At 44.6% G+C, this 21,221-nt stretch overlaps 1 protein-coding gene across 1 annotated transcript in view; it reads right to left on the bottom strand.

Moving 5' to 3' along the window:
• The window catches only part of LOC125446730 (fibrillin-1-like), a 570,259-nt gene that overhangs the window by 34,484 nt on the left and 514,554 nt on the right, over window positions 1-21,221 (bottom strand). The window contains exons 58-59 of the mRNA XM_048520489.2: window positions 20,363-20,488; window positions 13,217-13,339 (exon numbers count right to left, since the gene is read on the bottom strand). Coding sequence (XP_048376446.1) covers window positions 13,217-13,339; window positions 20,363-20,488 — 249 coding nt within the window. The remainder of the gene's footprint in view (window positions 1-13,216; window positions 13,340-20,362; window positions 20,489-21,221) is intronic.

Here is a 21,221-nt window from a genome sequence, read left to right as displayed (position 1 = left end):
GAACAGGGAACGGGCGCAGCTTGACACGTGGCTGCGCAGCTGGTGTAGGAGGGAGGGCTTCAGATATGTAGACAATTGGGATGCCTTCTGGGGAAGGTGGGACTTGTACAAGAAGGACGGGTTGCATCTGAACTGGAAGGGGACCAATGTCCTGGGTGGAAGGTTTGCTTGAGTAGTTCGAGAGGGTTTAAACTAGTATGGCAGGGGGGTGGGAACCTGAGCTGTATACCGGAGGTGAGAGTTGATGCAGGTGAGGCAATAGCAAGAGGTAGACCAGCTAGTGGGAAGGATTTTCCTGGGAAGGAATCAAGGATCCTCCAACTGCCGTTGAGACATTAACCGCCTCAACCTCTCCACCCCTCTCACCCACTCCAACCTCTCCGCCGCAGAACGGGCAGCCCTGCGCTCCCTCCACTCCAACCCCAACCTCGCCATCAAACCCGCAGACAAGGGTGGCGCAGTGGTAGTATGGCGCACTGACCTCTACATCGCCGAGGGCAGACGCCAACTCTCCGACACCACCTCCTACCGCCCCCTCGATCATGACCCCACACCCGAGCACCAAACCATCATCTCCAACAACATTCATGACCTCATCACCTCAGGGGACCTCCCACCCACAGCCTCCAACCTCATTGTTCCCCAACCCCGCACGGCCCGTTTCCATCTCCTTCCCAAAATCCACATTCCTGCCTGCCCTGGTGGACCCATCGTCTCAGCCTGTTCCTGCCCCACCGAACTCATCTCCACCTATCTGGACTCCATTTTCTCCCCTTTGGTCCAGGAACTCCCCACCTACGTCCGTGACACCACCCATGCCCTCCACCTCCTCCAGAACTTCCAATTCCCTGGCCCCCAACACCTCATCTTCACCATGGACGGCCAGTCCCTATACACCTGCATTCCGCATGCAGATGGCCTCAAGGCCCTCCGCTTCTTCCTGTCCCGCAGGCCCGACCAGTCCCCCTCCACCGACACCCTCATCCGCCTGGCTGAACTTGTCCTCACCTTCAACAACTTCTCTTTTGACTCCTCCCACTTCCTACAGACTAAGGGGGTGGCCATGGGCACCCGCATGGGCCCCAGCTATGCCTGCCTCTTTGTAGGTTACGTGGAACAGTCCCTCTTCCGCACCTACACAGACCCAAAATCCCACCTCTTCCTCCGGTACACTGATGACTGTATCGGCGCCGCCTCTTGCTCCCCAGAGGAGCTCGAACACTTCATCCACTTCACCAACACCTTCCACCCCAACCTTCAGTTCACCTGGGCCATCTCCAGCACATCCCTCACCTTCCTGGGCCTCTCAGTCTCCATCTCAGGCAACCAGCTTGTAACTGAGTCCATTTCAAGCCCACCGACTCCCACAGCTACCTAGAATACACCTCCTCCCACCCACCCTCCTGCAAAAATTCCATCCCCTATTCCCAATTCCTCCACCTCCGCCGCATCTGCTCCCACGATAAGACATTTCCACTCCCGCACATCCCAGATGTCCAAGTTCTTCAAGGACCGCAACTTTCCCCCCACAGTGATCGAGAACGCCCTTGACCGCGTCTCCCGTATTTCCCGCAACACATCCCTCACACCCCGCCCCCGCCACAACCGCCCTAAGAGTATCCCCCTCGTTCTCACACACCACCCTACCAACCTCCGGATACAACGCATCATCCTCCGACACTTTCGCCATTTACAATCCGACCCCACCACCCAAGACATTTTTCCATCCCCACCCTTGTCTGCTTTCCGGAGAGACCACTCTCTCCGTGACTCCCTCGTTCGCTCCACACTGCCCTCCAACCCCACCACACCCGGCACCTTCCCCTGCAACCGCAGGAAATGCTACATTTGCCCCCACACCTCCTCCCTCACCCCTATCCCAGGCCCCAAGATGACATTCCACATTAAGCAGAGGTTCATCTGCACATCTGCCAATGTGGTATACTGCATCCACTGTACCCGGTGTGGCTTCCTCTACATTGGGGAAACCAAGCCGAGGCTTGGAGACCGCTTTGCAGAACACCTCCGCTCAGTTCGCAACAAACAACTGCACCTCCCAGTCGCAAACCATTTCCACTCTCCCTCCCATTCTCTAGATGACATGTCCATCATGGGCCTCCTGCACTGCCACAATGATGCCACCCGAAGGTTGCAGGAACAGCAACTCATATTCCGCCTGGGAACCCTGCAGCCTAATGGTATCAATGTGGACTTCACCAGTTTCAAAATCTCCCCTTCCCCTACTGCATCCCTAAACCAGCCCAGTTCGTTCCCTCCCCCCACTGCACCACACAACCAGCCCAGCTCTTCCCCCCAACCCACTGCATCCCAAAACCAGTCCAACCTGTCTCTGCCTCCCTAACCGGTTTTTCCTCTCATCCATCCCTTCCTACCACCCCAAGCCGCACCCCCATCTACCTACTAACCTCATCCCACCTCCTTGACCTGTCCATCTTCCCTGGACTGGCCTATCCCCTCCCTACCTCCCCACCTATACTCTCTCCACCTATCTTCTTTTCTCTCCATCTTCGGTCCGCCTCCCCCTCTCTCCCTATTTATTCCAGTTCCCTCTCCCCATCCCCCTCTCTGATGAAGGGTCTAGGCCCGAAACGTCAGCTTTTGTGCTCCTGAGATGCTGCTTGGCCTGCTGTGTTCATCCAGCCTCACATTTTATTATCTTATATCAGTTAAAGTGTGTTTGCTTTAACGCAAGGAGTATCAGGAATAAAAGTGATGAACTTAAGAGCATGGATCAGTACGTGGTGCTATGATGTTGTGGTCATAACAGAGACATGGGTTTCTCAGGGGCAGTAATGGTTGCTGGATATTCCAGGGTTTAGAGCATTTAAAAAGAATAGGGAGGGGGGGAAAAAGAGGAGGGGGTGTAGCACTACTAATCAGAGAGGGTATCACAGCTCTAGAAGCTTCCATTGTCGAGGAAGATCTGCCTACCGAGTCACTATGGGTGGAAATTGGGAACAGCAAGGGAGTAGTCACCTCGTTAGGGGTTTACTACAGGCCCCCCAATAGCAGCAGGGAGATTGAAGAAAGCATAGGTTGGCAGATTTTGGAAAAGTGTGGACGTAGTAGGGTTGTTGTAATGGGTGACTTTAACTTTCCCAATATTGATTGGAACCTCCTTCGAGCAGAAGATTTGAATGGAGCGGTTTTTGTAAGGTGTGTTCAGGAGGGTTTCCTAACACAGTACGTTGACAGGCCGACAAGGGGAGAGGCCATTCTAGACTTGGTGCTCGGAAACGAGCCGGGGCAGATATCAGATCTTGTGGTGGGAGAGCATTTTGGTGATAGTGACCATAACTGCCTCACATTCTACATAGCTATGGAGAAGGAGAGGATTAGGCAAAATGGGAGGATATTTAATTGGGGAAGAGGAAACTATGATGCGATTAGACATGAGTTAGGAAGCATGGACTGGGAGCAATTGTTCCATGGTAAAGGCACTATAGACATGTGGAGACTGGTTAAGGAACAGTTGTTGCGAGTGATGAATAAATATGTCCCTCTGAGACAGGCAAGAAGGGGTAAGATAAAGGAACCTTGGATGACGAGAGCGGTGGAGCTTCTTGTGAAAAGGAAGAAGGTAGCTTACATAAGGTGGAGGAAGCTAGGGTCAAGCTCAGCTCTAGAGGATTACAGGCAGGCGAGGCAAGAGCTCAAAAATGGTCTGAGGAGAGCCAGGAGGGGGCACGAGAAAGGCTTGGCAGAATGGATTAGGGAGAGCACAAAGGCATTTTACACTTATGTGAGGAATAAGAGAATGGTCAAAGAAAGAGTAGGGCTGATCAGGGATAGCATAGGGAACTTGTGTGTGGAGTCTGAGGAGGTAGGGGAAACCCTAAATGAGTTTTTTTGCTTCTGTCTTTACGAAAGAAACCAACTTTGTAGTGAATGAAACCTTTGAAGAGCAGATGTGCATGCTGGAATGGATAGAGATAGAGGAAGCTGATGTGCTGAAAATTTTGTCAAACATTAAGATTGACAAGTCGCCAGGCCCGGACCAGATTTGTCCTCAGCTGCTTTGGGAAACGAGAAATGCAATTGCTTCGCCACTTGCGAAGATCTTTGCATCCTCGCTCTCTACTGGAGTCGTACCTGAGGACTGGAGAGAGGCAAATGTAATTCCTCTCTTCAAGAAAGGAAATAGGGAAATCCCCGGCAATTACACACCAGTAAGTCTCACGTCTGTCGTCTGCAAGGTGTTAGAAAGGATTCTGAGGGATAGGATTTATGACCATCTGGATGAGCATGGCTTGATTAAATGCAGTCAACACGGCTTTGTGAGGGGCAGGTCATGCCTCACAAACCTTATCGAGTTCTTTGAGGATGTGACTAGAAAAGTTGATGAGGGTCGAGCTGTGGATGTGGTGTATATGGACTTCAGCAAGGCATGTGATAAGGTTCCCCATGGTAGGCTCATTCAGAAGGTCAGGAGAAATGGGATACACGGGAACTTAGCTGTCTGGATACAGAATTGGCTGGCCAACAGAAGACAGCGAGTGGTAGTAGAAGGAAAATTTTCTGCCTGGAAGTCAGTGGTGAGTGGGGTTCCACAGGGCTCTGTCCTTGGGCCTCTACTGTTTGTAATTTTTATTAATGACTTGGATGAGGGGATTGAAGGATGGGTCAGCAAGTTTGCAGATGACACAAAGGTTGGAGGTGTCGTTGACAGTATAGAGGGCTGTTGTAGGCTGCAGCGGGACATTGACAGGATGCAGAGATGGGCTGAGAGGTGGCAGATGGAGTTCAACCTGGATAAATGCGAGGTGATGCATTTTGGAAGGTCAAATTTGAAAGCTGAGTACAGGATTAAGGATAGGATTCTTGGCAGTGTGGAGGAACAGAGGGATCTTGGTGTGCAGATACATAGATCCCTTAAAATGGCCACCCAAGTGGACAGGGTTGTTAAGAAAGCATATGATGTTTTGGCTTTCATTAACAGGGGGATTGAGTTTAAGAGTCGTGAGATCTTGTTGGAGCTCTATAAAACTTTGGTTAGACCGCACTTGGAATACTACGTCCAGTTCTGGTCGCCCTATTATAGGAAAGATGTGGATGCTTTGGAGAGGGTTCAGAGGTTTACCAGGATGCTGCCTGGACTGGAGGGCTTATCTTGTGAAGAGAGGTTGACTGAGCTCGGACTTTTTTCATTGGAGAAAAGGAGGAGGAGAGGGGACCTAATTGAGGTATACAAGATCATGAGAGGCATAGATAGAGTTGATAGCCAGAGACTATTTCCCAGGGCAGAAAAGGCTAACACGAGGGATCATAGTTTTTAAGCTGGTTGGAGGAAAGTATAGAGGGTATGTCAGAGGCGGGTTCTTTACACAGAGAGTTGAGAGAGCATGGAATGCGTTGCCAGCAGCAGTTGTGGAAGCAAGGTCACTGGGGACATTTAAGAGACTGCTGGACATGCATATGGTCACAGAAATTTGAGGGTGCATACATGAAGATCAATGGTCGACACAACATCATGGGCTGAAGGGCCTGTTCTGTGCTGTACTGTTCTATGTTCTACACCCCTCCCCAACCTGTCTGTCCTCTCCGGACTGATCTATCCCCTCCCTACCTCCCCACCTACACTCACCTCTACAGGCTCCATACCCGCCCCTTTAACTTGTTTGTCTCCTTTCCAACCATCTTCTCCTGTATCCATCTTCAATCTGCCTCCCCCTTTCTCCCTATTTATTTTGGAACCCTCTCCCCCTACCCCTTTTCTGATGAAGGGTCTAAGCCCAAAACATCAGCTTTTGTGCTCCTAAGATTCTGCTTGGCCTGCTGTGTTCATCCAGCTCCACACTTTGTTCCCTTAGATCAATTACATCAAATTTGGTCCATCGTCATGGAGGCAGGCTTCGAATGAGAGTGTGGGAGGTATGGGGATCCAGAAGTTAGTTTTGGATGTCTGCGCTCTTATCCAATAGGTACAAGGTTTTTGCTCCCAGTATGGACAAAGGTACAGGTTGCAAGGAGGATGAACAAACTGACCACAACACTGTGGTCCACAGTGGAGGAGAAGAGATAAATGTAAATACAATAGTAACAGGGAACGGCATAGTTAGAAGAACAGATGTTCTCTGCAGCAAAGACATCTCACCTGACCTGGAGTAGGAGGGGAAGGATTCAGCTGTTGTGGTCCACATAGGAACCACTGATACAGCTAGGCCAAGACAAAGATCATGAGTATCTTAGAATAAATTAAAAGAAGAACCACAAAGGCACAATAATAATAAAGCGTGAAGCTGGATGAACACAGCAGGCCAAGCAGCATCTCAGGAGCACAAAAGCTGACATTTTGGGCCTAGACCCTTCATTAGAGAGGGGGATGGGGTGAGGGTTCTGGAATAAATAGGGAGAGGGGGGGAGGCGGACCGAAGATGGAGAGAAAAGAAGATAGGTGGAGAGCAGTTTCAAGGCTGAAGAGATTACAAGAGAGTTGCAGTGGGAGAGAGATTCCCTGAGGTTGGTCCGGAGGGAGGAGGGTAACTTCTTCAGGTTAGGCATCCCTGGAAGAGGCTTCACAGTGAGGTTAAAATGTGTCAGTGATAATGCGAACTGCAGATGCTGGGGAATCCAAGATAATAAAGTGTGAAGCTGGATGAACACACCTCAGGGTGGTTAGATGGATTGACCATGCTAAATTGCCATGTAGTGTCCAGACATATGCAGGCTTGGTAGACTAGCCATGGTAAATGAGGGGTTACAGGGATAGGACAGGGGGCTCAGTCTGGGTGGGATGTTGGTCAAAGGGACATTGCAGACATAATGGGCTGAATGACCTCTTCCTGCACTACAGAAATTCTCTGACTCCATGAACTAAGGGTTTAGCTAGAGGTTTAAAATAATTAGTGGATAGGAGGTTTCAGTTAGAGGGAAGTGTGCAGGCACAGTGTCTTGAAGGGGTGAACGATAATCGAAGTGTGAAAGAAAAGGTTGGAAATATATACAGAACAGTGCAGCAGATATTAAATCAGTGACAATAATAATGGTAAAAAGGCTCATTAGATGAATGCACACAGCATTTACAACAAGGTAGATGAGTTGATAGCACAAATAGAAATAAATAAATATGACTTGATAACTGTTACAGAGATGCGGCTACAATATAACCAAGACTGGGAAGTGAATATTTAAGATTACTTGACGTTTTTGAAGGATAGGCAAGGAAGTGGGGTAGCTTTGTTAATAAAGCAACGCATCAGTGCAGTGCGAAATAATGACATTGGTGTAATCAGTTTAGTTGAAAATGAGGAACGGTAAGGGAAGGTGGTCTGGATGGGTGTGTTGTCTATAGGCCATTGAAGAGATGTCTCACTGTAGGACAAAGTATAAATTGGCAAACAACGGAGGTATGTAAGAATGTCACAATGATTGTTCTGAGTGATTTTTAATCTGCATAACTGCCTGGACAAGCATCGCAAAGGTGATGAGGATGATGTGTTTCTACAGTACATCATGGATTGCTTTTTTGTGCAGTATTTTACAGCTGAAAACAGGTCATTTTTGATCGAGTGAGTAATGAGGTAGGATTAATAAAAGGTCTCGTATTTATGAATCATCTGAGGTTAGAGATCACAACATGATAGAATGTTAAATTCAGTTTGAGGAAACTCTGGTGGGAAACCAATGTCCTCAATTAAATACAAGCAGTTACAGAGGTATGAAGAAAGAACCATCTGAATCAGGCTGCAAAAATAAACTAAGGGGAAAGTCAGAAGATGAGTTGGAGCAGACATTTAGCAGATACTTCATAATGGCCAGCAAAAATTTATTCCATTCAGAAAGGTCTCGGTAAGAAGGAGGAACCATACAAAGTGGTTCAAACTAGTGTAAATTAGTTATTGGATATATTTTTAGGAACCAGCAGTGGATGTTTGAAAGTTAATAAAGAGACAGAAAGCTAAATACGAAAATAAATTGGCAATAAATATAAAATCAAAGAGCAAGAGCTTCTATGTGTAGAAAGAGTACAGGCAAAGAAAAATGAAAGGGTAAATAAAGGAACAGTGGAACCTTGGAGGATGCAACTGAGTAACTGGTAACAGGAAAATGGCAAATTATTTAAAAATCAATACTTTTAATTGGTCTTCATGGTAGAAGACAGTACAAAATCCAAAAGATATCAGATAAGCAAAGAGCCAATGGAAGGAAAATTCTTCTCCAGGGTGAGAAGGACTGACCTGCAGTGCAAGATGAAGATGAATGACCTAATGTGCTCTGCCAAGGTGCAATGGTCTGCTCTCTGCTACATCACTCTTATCTGTGCCATTGCACCCACCTCCTAACAATGCTTAGGCCTTGACACATTTTTTTCCAAGAAAGATTTTCCCTCCCTAACTTTGGTTATACTCCATCATCACTTTGTGCTGCCTCCTCAAACCTTGGACCCTGTGGTCTTGGCAATACACAGGGAGGAGCAGTGGCAACAGTCACATATACGGGATGCACCTGTCTTCATAGGTGAGAGGACGTGCTGAAGCAGTGCCAGACCTGGAATACCTGTCATCTTTGTGACTGTCTGTCTGACTCCCTGAACAGGTTGGCAGCTTCCATGTAGAGATGGGCTGCTTGAAAGTGGCCATCATCTGAACTCTGTTGCCACACGCATTGGTCCTGAGGGTAGAGCGAGACTGGGATGAGAACTTGAACTGAATCCAGATACCTCTCCTCACAAGAAGATACAGTGATGTAGAAAGCACCTGGCCAGAGGTGGAGTCACACAAAGCCCTCTTGACAGTCTCAACTCAGGAGGCTGCAGACATGGCCAGACCTCCACCATCATTTTATTTGGCCCTTTGCCATCCTTTGGAAGTTCTAGTTGAGAGGGGTCAACTTGCCTCTGAAAAGGAAACTTTTGGCATGTCTGACCCATCCAGACCTTTATGGTCCTGTGATTACCCAACCAAGCCTCCAGGGCCAACAGGCTTCACTATGGGACAGGCTCCCTCTGTGCAGCAGGAGTGACAGGAAGAAAAAACTTGCACTAAAGATAAGTGGGGAAATGACTAACAATGTTATGTAATATGCTGTACATAATGTTATGCAAATATCTTTAGATATGTTTCACTGCTTGCTGCAGATGCTGTGTGTATGGCTGAGGCCATGTGGTACAGGTATTAAAGTGACCTACGATAAGATGCATAGTCTTAGAGAAGTGCTGTGCAGCATGGCCACCTGCCTGGTTATGTGATTATGCCAAGGTAGGACAAGGCAAGGCAAGGCATGGATGCTATGGGCATGCCTTTACGTACCAGGCAAATGCATGCTGAGAGAGAAAGGGAGTATCCCTGGTAGACAACTGGTCCATGCCATGGACTAGACTCCTGTCCCTGTATGTACATATACCAAATATAGTAAAACGGCACTGTTCACTGACGTGCCCTGCTAAACAGGGGCATCTGTGGGGCAAGGGTACATGCAGCAGGTAATAGTGGATTGTGCTCTGTTTTGCAAATTGGCCATGGGCAACATTGAGGTTTCTGGAGAAGGCAGTGAGTTGAACCCGTTAAGAACCCATTTTGATTTCCATGTTGAATTTTTCTGATGCCTAGTTTATATGGCAAGTTTGGCAAGATTGCAACCCATGCCAAGTTATGCTGTTAACATGATGTCTAACGAACAAAAACGGGCATCAGTTGGGAAATTGCCACTGCTAAGGTGAGAATTTCACAATGCTGCTTGAGAGAAGTGTACAAGATGTGGCATAATGATCTCAACATTTTCCCTCATTTAACTAATCATCTTCCAATAGTCCATGTTGCTGAGGGCCTTGGAGGATTCCGCCCTTAGTCTTTGAGGGACAAAGGAATTGGAGGGGCAAGAAAACAAAATAACGACATTCCCAGAGCAGATGTATTGCAATCAAAAAGAAAATGTAACAGGAAAACCACAAGGTGAAGGAAGCAAAATGGATGTAAAGATTATGGTATGAAATTACAGCAGTAAAAGGTCACATTTCCCGTATTTGCATAGAATGTTGCATGAGAAAAAAACAAGATGTTAGACATACCTGAAAAATAGACCAGGTATCATAGAAAAGTCCCTACAGAATGCTGTTGGGCTGGGGAGTGGGTAATTTTAGGTTAAAGGTAAGACGTGTTTGGTGGAGATGGCAGAAATGGTAGAAAAAATTTCATAATATATGAAAGGTCATGGGCGGAAGGTGTGGACATGGGAAGTCCTATCATGATCTGGGAGGAAGGAGGAAAAGTGAAAGCAGAAGGGGAGGAAATGTAGCAGACACAGTGAGCATTCATCATTGCGCTGTTGCTGTTGTTTTGGGAGGGGAGGGTAGGGGGATAGAGATCTCAGTTAAGAAAAAAGACATTTCAGAGCACTGCTGTGGAAGGAACTGGGAAGATGGAATGGAGTTCTTAGAGTGTGTAGGGTGTGAGGAAGTGTAACTAAGATAGCTTTGGGATTTGGTGGGTTTATGATCCATGAGTTTATTGTTAATCGCCAACAAGTGACAGAAAAGTTGACGAATATGAAACGTAAAAATAGAAACTGAAAGCAAATTTGAAGATATTTTGCAAATTAGGAGAGGAGTATGACACAGCACAGATACAGTCACCACACCACTGCAAAATGTAATTGAGGAAGAGGGCCTGAGTAAGATTGGAACAAGGTAAGTTCAACATATCCTACAAATATGCAGGAATATCCAGGACCTATATGGGTGTTGATACCTTGTATTTGTAGAAAATGAGTTAAAGGAATATTTGTTCAATAAGAAAACAAATTCAGCCAGGGGAGATGGGAAATAATTGGACATCTATTCAAGGAAGTGAAGAACCAGCATAGAACATAGAACACTACGGTGCAGTATGGGCCCTTCGGCCCTCGATGTTGCGCCAACCTGTGAAACCAAACTGAAGCGCATCTAACCTACACTATTCCATTATTATACAGATGTTTATCCAATGGCCATTTAAATGCCCTTAAACTTGGCGAGTCTACTACTGCTGCAGACAGTCCACCATGGTGGAGGAAGGAGGTACAAAATATAAAGAGGAGACTGGTAGGGCCATGAAAATTAAAAGTTTTAAAGTGATGGACAGCATTGGTGACAGAGATAAATAGAAGAGGTTGGACACAAGAAACAGAAAACATTAGAATCAAGGTCAGAAGAAATCAGTTCAATGGGGGAGGAACAGACTTATCAAGGCATGTCTTTTTGCTCTATCTTGGGAAGGATGAGGAGCTGGCTGTACTGAGTTTGGTGAACTATGAGGTGGGAAATCATGGAAGAAAGATCACCGAAGGCGTTGAGGTTACTGACTGCTCTGGAAATCAATGGTTTGATGCTTTGTGGGGGGGGTCATGATCCAGAGCTAGATAAGAGGAATTGTAAAAAGCTGAGGTAAGCCTCTCCAAGGTACAGGTCAGTTTGCAAGGTCTGTTCTCTACTTTTTACCCAATTTGGTATCTATTCAGCGATATGATTTCTGAAATTGGCAATAAATGGGAACAAAGTGGGGAATGTCATTAACTTGCAAGAATTTATTTTTGAGATTTAAAATAAATTTCTGTTTGAAATATTTAAGCAAATTAAACATGAAACCAGAGATAGTAGGAACTGCCGATGCTGCAGAATCTAAGATAACAAGTTGTGGAGCTGGACGAACACAGCAGGCCAAGCAGCATCAGAGGAGCAGGAAAGCTGATGTTTCGAGTCCAGATGAAACGTTAGCTTTCCTGCTCCTCTGATGCTGCTTGGCTTGCTGTGTTCATCCAGCTCTACACCTTGTTGTCTCTTAAACATGAAACCAGTCTGGTATCCTCTATCAAGGTTACTTTTAACCCATAAAAACAAAGTGAATTGACAAGATGTAAATAATTGGGGGCTCACTACAATACTGAAAGTAGATTATTTTGATAAGTGTTATCAAAAACCGTATGAAGGATTTGATGCCATTTTGTTCATTTCTGAAATGTTCAGAACTAGGGGTCACTGTCTCCAAATGAACTATCAGTTATTTAGAACAGGGAGAAATTTCTTTACACAAGGAATTGTGAATTCAGAGGCTGTGGACGATTATATGTTGAAGTATATTCAATACAAAGAAAGGACATAGGATCTGAGGTATAAGATCCTGATCTTATTGAACGACATAGCAGAATTGTATAGCTAAATTGCCTACTCCTGCTGCTACTAATGTTCACAGTCCTATGAAATCATGGGTCAAGATAGTACAGGCAGAGTGGGCTCAATCAGAAATGCATTTGAGCTCCTTCAAGAGAGCTGAAGAGAGTCAAGAGTGAAAGGTAAGTCAATAAATTGCCTTTGATAGGGTCTCTTGAGTTTTCCTTTTACAGTTTTGGACACATTTGGATTTGGAATTGTTTCATGCAGTGAGCAGAAATAATTATTTGTTTTTTTTTTAAGTTGTATTGCAGAACTTGTTTAGTTACAGGCTCTAAATAACGAGCATTTTTACATGTCAGCACACTAAAAGAAAATCTCATAATACCCTCCATAAATTACCAGTTGAAATATATATGTACTATTGTTAATGATTTCTTGATAGTGTCAGAATATTATTCTATAATTTTCCCTAAACGTCTTCATCTGCAGTTGCCTTAATTTTTCTCTTGCATTAGCTATCTATAACTGAGAAACTGGGCGTCTTAGTGTAAGTTGAACCTTGTCCAACCTGAATTTCAAAAAGCTGATTAGAGGTGCCAAGGAATAAATGTTCTTCTATCCTGCCAGGGAAGGTTGTAGCAGCTGATACAAACCCAGCTTTTATGAGGCATTTAGACAGATATATGAACAGGCAAAGGAATGGAGGGATACAAATGATATTTCAGCATATGGTATTAGTTTAGAATAGTCAGCGCAGACATGGCAGTTTGAAGGGCCTATTTCTGCGCTGAATTGTTCCATGGTTCACTGGAGCCATATGGCTAACCTCAGCAGCTATAAAGGAACGGGCAATGTAAATATAATTCATTGATTCTCCCATGCATCCAGTCATTGTTGTTGTTACCTACATTTTAAGTTTAACCATTCTTTTTGTTAATAAATCAGCTTGCCTCTCAGATTAACCAGCATGGTTAAATGAAATGAAGAAATGACAGTTACTGTTTTCATATGCTAAAATGACTGAATAATTTGGTTGGATTGATTGAACGTAATTATTGAGAAAAAGCGAATCTTTGGATCAGGTCAAGATATAATTCAATATTATACTACCTTTGCAACTTTTTCCATTCTCTTGCAACAAATATCCTCTAGGACATGCACACTGGTAACTTCCGTCTGTATTCTTGCAGATGAAATTACAAGGTTTTGGTGCCTGTACACATTCATCAAGATCTAGAAATTAAAGAAATTACAGATTATAACATCCTGGTATGTATCATATGCACCTTTGAAAAATATTTTTGAGACATTTCAAAACTTAACTTGTAACTATTAAGAAATTCATAATAAATTTAATTTGTAAGAAAGTCTTACTGTGAATAGATGGATGTTAAAAAAAAACTGATGTTACACCTACAACAATTACACAGGTACTTTCTAAACAACCTGTTTAGACGTATTGTGGCAGACCCCTGGAGTAGGTGGGACTTGAATCTGGGCCTTCTGGCTCAGAGGTAGGAACAATACCACTGTGCCACAAGAACGTATACAACAGTTACATATGCTTTGCTAAGATCAAGGCATTTATCAACTTTGCTTCTTGTAATCCATGGGAGTCACCACCATTATAACATGCTGGTTAATGATTACATTTAAACAATTTGACTTTTCTTCTTAAACATCAAGGATCTTAAAGAAAGGATATTGCAGTCTAGTTTATTGCAGTCTGTCTGCCTATGACAGGATGTCCTGCCATAAAGGGCTGCCATATGATAGGTGGAAGCACTTCAGTATCACAGCAAACTGCACAGCAACAGACTATGAGGGTGCCCACAGTGAGGGCAAATGGGGTTGGCACTCACGGGCTCCAACTACGCAGGCCCTGGTGGAAAGGGGTTTCAGTCACTCATTAGGGCAGGATTGAGTGGGTAGCACTTGGTGGAGGTGGTGACTCCTACGGATTACAAGAAGCAAAGGGTCTGTTGGGAGGTCACATCACAGTTCTGACCTCTGGCCATTGAATTAAGCCTCCAAATGTGAAATGATGATTTCCAATTCACCTTCCTCATCATCAACTTCGCAACTCCTCATCCACAAGCTGACCAGTTGCAATAATTTAGAGATAACAAGGTGTTGAGCTGGATGAACACAACAGGCCAAGCAGCATCAGAGGAGCAGGAAGGCTGACATTTCGGGCCTAGACCCTTCTTAGAAATGGGGGACAGGAAGGGGATTCTGAAATAAATAGGGAGAGAGGGGGAGGCGGATAGAAGATGGATAGAGGAGAAAACAGGTGGAAAGGAGACAGACAGGTCAAAGAGGCGGGGATGGAGCCAGTGAGTGTGGATGGGGAGGTAGGCAGGAGGCAGGTCAGTCCAGGGAGGACGGACAGGGCAAAGGGGCAGATTGAGGTTATTAGGTAGGAGATGGGAGTGGGGCTTGAGGTGGGAGGAGGGGATAGGTGGGAGGAAGGACAGGGTAGGGAGGCGGGGACGAGCTGGACTGGTTTTGGGATGCAGTAGGGGGAGGGGAGATTTTGAAGCTTGTAAAGTCCACATTGATACCATTGGGCTGCAGGGTTCCCAAGTGAAATATGAGTTCCTATTCCTGCAACCTTCGGGTAGCATCATTGTGGCACTGCAGGAGGCCCAAGATGGACATGTCGTCTAAGGAATGGGAGGGGGAGTTGAAATGGTTCGCACCTGGGAGGTGCAGTTGTTTAGTGCGAACTGAGTGTAGGTGTTCTGCAAAGGGGTCCCCAAGTCTCTGCTTGGTTTCCCCGATGTAGAGGAGGCCACAATGGCTACAGCGGATTTAGTATACCACATTTGCAGATGTGCAGGTTTGATGTGGAAAGTCTTCTTGGAGTCTGGGATGGGGTGAGGGGGGAGGTGTAGGGGCAAGTGTAGCACTTCCTACGGTTGCAGGTAAAAGTGCCAGGTGAGGTGGGGCTGGAGGAGAGTGTGGAGCGGACAAGGGAGTCATGGAGAGAGTGGTCCCTCTGGAAAGCAGATAAGTGTGGGGATGGAAAAATGTGAGGATGAGGAGGGATTCTCTTTTGGTGGTTATTGCAGGGAAGGGATGTGAGGGATGAGCTGCGGGAAATGCAGGAGACATGGTCTCCTGCAGGAGGGCGCTCTTGACCATTGAGTGGGGAGGTTGCGGTCCTTGAAAAACAAGGACATCGGACATGTACGGAAAGGGAATGCCTCATCCTGGGAGCAGATTCGGAGGAGGTGAAGGAATTGGGAATAGGGGATGGCATTTTTGCAGGAAGGTGGATGGGAGGAGGTGTATTTTAGCTAGCTGTGGGACTTGGTGGGCTTGAAATGGATATCGGTTTCTAAGTGGTTGCCAGAGATGGAGACAGGAGGTCCAGGAAAGCACCAGTAAGACTGAAAGAATCTTGCTTGGCTTCACTAAAAACTATGAAGTTTAACAAATCTATTGTCTTTACTGCCTGCACATTCAGGCAGAACCTGAAGGTCCTTGGTTAAGCCCAAAGCTGCAAATCCTACACAGGGCAAACACAGTTAACCATTCAACTCTGCCTTTATTTCATTTTCACTGCTTCAGCAATCCCACCATCCAGGGGCTTGACTTCTTTGTCGTTACTCCGCTTCCTTCCCAGTCTAATTCCAAATTCATAAACTCTATCACGATATAATATTCCCTTTATCCGTCACGCCTAATTTTGCAAACTTTCAGAGCTGTCCCAACTTACTGAGTTCAACATCTTTGTTCTCATTTATAAACTGCATCATAGCAATGTCTTAGAGTATGCTCTTGTGGGAGTTGGGGTGAGGTGGGAAGTTTACAGTTTCCTACCAAGAAACATTCTAAGTGAAGGACCCATAATTCATGGCTAATTAAAGAATAAAAGTATAAAATTTAATTAAAAAATCATACAATTGAGCAAAGATGAGCAGGTTAGATAATTAGCTGGAATCATGAATAACAGTAAAGAATGACAAAAAAAAACTACCAGGAGAAAGAAATAATAGAATGAGAAAAGGCTGGCTAGATAAGCAGAGATAATGGGAACTGCAGATGCTGAAGAATCCGAGATAATGAAGTGTGGAGCTGGATGAACACAGCAGGCCAAGCAGCATCTTAGGAGCACAAAAGCTGATGTTTCGGGCCTAGACCCTTCATCAGAAAAAGCGGAGGGGGAGAGGGTTCTGAAATAAATAGGGAGAGAGGGGGCGGCGGGTCGGAGATGGATAGAGGAGAAGATAGGTGGAGGGGAGACAGACAGGTCAAAGAGGTGGGGATGGAGCGAGTAGAGGTGCGTGTAGGTGGGGAGGTAGGGAGGGGATACGTCAGTCCAGGGAGGGCGCACAGGTCAAGGGTGCAGGATGAGGTTAGGTAGGAAGGAAATGGGGGTGCGGCTTGAGGTGGGAGGAGGGGATAGGTGAGAGGAAGAACAGGTTAGGGAGGCGGGGATGAGCTGGGCTGGTTTTGGGATGCAGTGGGGGGGAGGGGAGATTTTGAAGCTTGTGAAATCCACATTGATACCATTGGGCTGCAATGGGTTCCCAAGCGGAATATGAGTTGCTGTGACTGCACCCTTTGGGTGGCATCGTTGTGGCACTGCAGGAGGCCCAGGATGGACATGTTGTCTAAGGGATGGGAGAGGGAGTTGAAATAGTTCGCGACTGGGAGGTGCAGTTGTTATTGCGAACCGAGCGTAGGTGTTCTGCAAAGTGGTCCCCAAGCCTCCCCTTGGTTTTCCCGCTGTAGAGGAGGCCACAACGGGTACAGTGAATGCAGTATGTTTCTTATAAGGCTTGTAGTAGTCTCAACAATGGTTTGTAAAGAAAGGAAAATAATAAGTTAAGTGAGCATTGGTCCTTTAGGGTCAGAGACATATACAGCACAGAAAAAGGCCCTTTGGCCCATTATAACTGCAGTGATAAAAAAACCACTAAGTATTCTAATCCAATTTTTCAGACAAAGCTGTGCATGTCTTCACATTAAAAGTGCACATCAAAATACTTCTTAAACCTTCTGCCCCTTGCCTTTAATGTCCTGCCTCCTAGTCACTGATACCTCCAACAAAGGGAAAAGTGTCTTCCTGCCTGTGCCCCTCATAATTTTATATATCTCAACCACATCCCTTCACAATCTCCTCTGCTCTAAGGGAAACAATCTCAGCCTGTCCAATCTATCTTCGATAGTGCGGTTTAGGACAATGAGGGTGACTTGACACAAGCGTACACGATACTGAACAATGAGAGAGAGGCTGTGGATGTTTCATCTTGTGCATGAGTCCAGAACACATGCACAGTTTAAAAATTAGGAGTTATCCTTTCAAACTGAGATAAGGAGAAGTTCTCTGTCTCAGAAGGGACACGCGGTCACCGAATATTATTAAAGCAGAGGTAGGCAGATTTTTGTTAGGTAAGGGAATCAAAGGTTATTGTGGGCAAATGAGAATGTTGAATTCAAAATGCAAACAAATCAGCCATGATATTACTAGATAGTGGAGTAGGATTGAAAGACTGAATGGCCTACTTCTATCCCTTATATATATGTTATATGGTCTTATGTTAAGCATTTAATACTTAGTTCAAATGATAGAATCTTGCAGAATAGTTACTTCACCCATTTGAGCATATTAGCTGTGAATGGGCCCTTCAACAGATAAGGGCAATCACTTGTTATTTAAGTAGCTTCTTGTCTGTTGTGTGGTGGAGGATGAGCACCTATTCACAAGATTTTCCTGAAAATTGAAAGAGAAGGACAGTTTTTCTTGATAACAAAGTGTGGAGCTGGATGAACACAGCAGACCAAGCAGCATCTCAGGAGCACAAAAGCTGACGTGAGATGCTGCTTGGCCTGCTGTGTTCATCCAGCTCCACACTTTGTTATCTTGGATTCTCCAGCATCTGCAGTTCCCATTATCTCCGAGACAGTTTTTCTTGGATGGTTTCATTTTTCTCTGGTATTAATTGAGTAGCTCGCAGTTCAAACCTTTGCAAAACCAATGTTAATTGTCCCTGCCTTCAGTAATATACTCTGGGATTCTCTCCCTAGATGTCCCAAAATTAGAACAGAACATAGAACATTATAGCACAGAAATGGGCCCTTTGGCCCACCATGTGCCAAAGATGATACCAAAGTAAATTAACTCCTCTGCCTGCCATTGGTCCATATCCCTCCATTCCTTGCATATTCATGTGCTTATCTAAACGTTCCTTAAATGATCTTACTGTATCTGCTTCCACCACTACTTCAGCAGCACATTCCACACTCCTACCATTTTCTGTGTAAAAAAATTTGCCCCTTCACATCTCCTTTGAACTTTTCCCCTCTCACCTTATCTGCATACCCCCAGTATTAGATGTTACAACTCTGGGAAAAAAAAGAGTCTACTGTCAACCCTATCTATGCGTTTCATAATTTTCTAGACATCTATGAAGGCTTCCCTCAGACTCCGTTGCTCAAGAGAAAATAACTCAAGTTTTTCTGTTCTTTGCCTATAGCTTGTACCCTTTGATCCAGGCAGCATCCTGGTAAACTTCTTCTACACCCTTTCGAAAGCCTCCATATGCTTCCTGTACCATGGTGACCAGAACTGAATGCAGTATTCTAAGGGTAGCCTAATTAAATTCTTACATAGCTGCACCATGACTTACTGACCCCTGTACTCAATTCTCCAACCAATAAAGGCAAGCATAGCCTATGCTTTCTTTACACCCTATCTATTTGAGGGGTCATGTTTAGGAAGATATGGACTTTAACCCCAAGAACATCAATGCTGTTCAGGGTCCTGCCATTAATTGTATACTTTCCCTTTACATTTATCTCCCTAAATGCAGCCCTTCACATTTATCTGGATTAAACTTCAGCTGCAATTTCTCCACCAATACCTATATCTAATCCAACATCCTGCTGTATCCTTTGACAACCTTCTATTCCATCCACAGCTCCACTGATCTTTATATTGTCTGCAACTTACTAACCCATCCATCTACATTTTCACCTAAGTCAGTTATAAATATTACAAAGAGCAGCAATTCCAGTATGGATCCCTGAGGAACACCACTAGTCACAGACCACTAGCCGAAAAAACACCCTTCCACCACTGCTCTCTGCCTTCTATGGGCAAGCCAATTCTGAATCCAGGCAGCCAAGTCACCCTGAATCCCTTAATCTTCAGGATGACCCCACCATGAAAGACCTTGTTGAAAGCCTTACTAAAAACCATGTAGACGTTTACTATTCTACCCTCATCGATCACCTTTGTCGCCTGCTCGAAAAATTCAATCAGTTAGTAGGACATGCCCTGCCCACTCAAAGCATGCTGACTGTCCCTATTGGGCCATGCTTTTCCGAAAGTTCATAAATCTTATCCCTAAGAGGTTACTCCAATAGCTTCTTCCCAATGTGAGTCTCACCGGTCTATAGTTTCCTGGATTATCGTTACTTGCCTTCTTTAACAAGGGAACACATTAGCTATTTATCACTTGTGTAGGACCTGTCGAGTGTTTAGCGAGGATACAAAGACCTTGGGCAAGGCCCCAGCAATCTCCTCTCTTGCCTCTATCAATAACGTGGGATAGATGCCATGGGGCTGTAGAGGCTTATCTCTTTAACGGACCAAACGCCACTTCTTTCTTTGTTGATCTCAGAATCTCAGAGCATATTAGCATGCTCCACACTAATCTCATTATCTTCCATATACCCTCCTGGGTGAATACCGATGCAAAGTACTCACATCCTCTGTACCCACATCCTCTGCCTCCAAGCACAAGTTCCCTCCTTTATCCTTGAATGGTCCTACCTTCTCCTTTGTTGTCCTCTTATTTTTAAGCTATGTATAGAACGCCTTGGGATTCTCTTTAACCTTACTTGTCAAGGTCATTCCATGGCACCTTTTTGCTCTCCTAATTCCTTGCTTGAGTTCGTTCCTGCTGCTGCTTCCAATGTTTTTTTTCTGTCAAGAACTAAATTTGCTCATAATAATACTGCCATGGGTTTATTATTCGCGAAGAATTTTAGAATATTTATAACATTGAAGCCACCCTAATCAATTTTTGTGATTTCTGAAACATAGAAGACTCGGTTAGCATTACGATTGTTTCTATGGTTAGCTGATTTCCGGTTTAATGTGATGTTCAAAGATGAATGGTTATAGTTTTCCACATGCATTAAGTTGCTGACTGTTGGTATCCATTATTTTCTTAATATATCAGCACAACTTTTTATGATCTGTATCAATTTTTCTAAAAAATATTTTTAAATACTTGCCCACACAAGATATGCTAGATAGATCGGTGGTGTAACCAGTCTTGCACAGACATCGATACGATCCCACAGTATTAATACACTGTCCGTTCTGACATAGTTTTGCAAGAACTTGACATTCATCAATATCTGAAACAAAATAAATTATTAATGCAAGATAGTGCAAGTATAATAAAATTGGCCTAAAAGAACACAATATACTTTTCTGTTCTTTTCTCCTGAAGGTATTAGTTGACAATGTGGTAGAATTCCTGTAGCATAATATCCCTCATCTTACCTTTCTGAATTGCTGGTTTCTGCTGTGCCCAGGCAATGGCACTGACATGCTTTCTAAATGTGATGAGTGCCAATCTGAAACCGCGGCTCTCCTTTGCATTGATGCTGTAGCCAAACATAGCATCCTACAACACATTTCTGCTAAAATCAGATAATGCAACACAAACCAAGGACAAACCAGTGACTATTCTAATCTGTATTACTATAGTAGGGGTGTGCAGAGACACAAAAGTGTGTTCTCATATTTTATATATATACATAAAATAATAATATTATTATTATTATATACATAATAATAATATCATTGACCTAAAACATTCATATCGTTTCTCCTCACAGCAAGAGGCAAATGTTGAGATAATATTTCAAATGGTAGAATTCTATATTCTAAAAGTCCAAAATTAATCATTTGGTGGAAATTTCTCATTCCTATTTCTGACTAACGATAACTCGTGGGGTGGTGAAATTGGGGATTCAGTGATAGTAATGCAACTCAATGTGAGATGGAGATTGTTAAATTCTCTCCTGCTGGACACAGTCACTTGTCTATTGCAAATCATCAACTATGTGGTTAGCAAGCTAATGC

Source organism: Stegostoma tigrinum, chromosome 36 (genome assembly GCF_030684315.1).
Source record: "Stegostoma tigrinum isolate sSteTig4 chromosome 36, sSteTig4.hap1, whole genome shotgun sequence".
Classification (NCBI taxonomy): Eukaryota; Metazoa; Chordata; class Chondrichthyes; order Orectolobiformes; family Stegostomatidae; genus Stegostoma; species Stegostoma tigrinum.
This window is presented reverse-complemented; position numbering and strand designations above follow the sequence as displayed.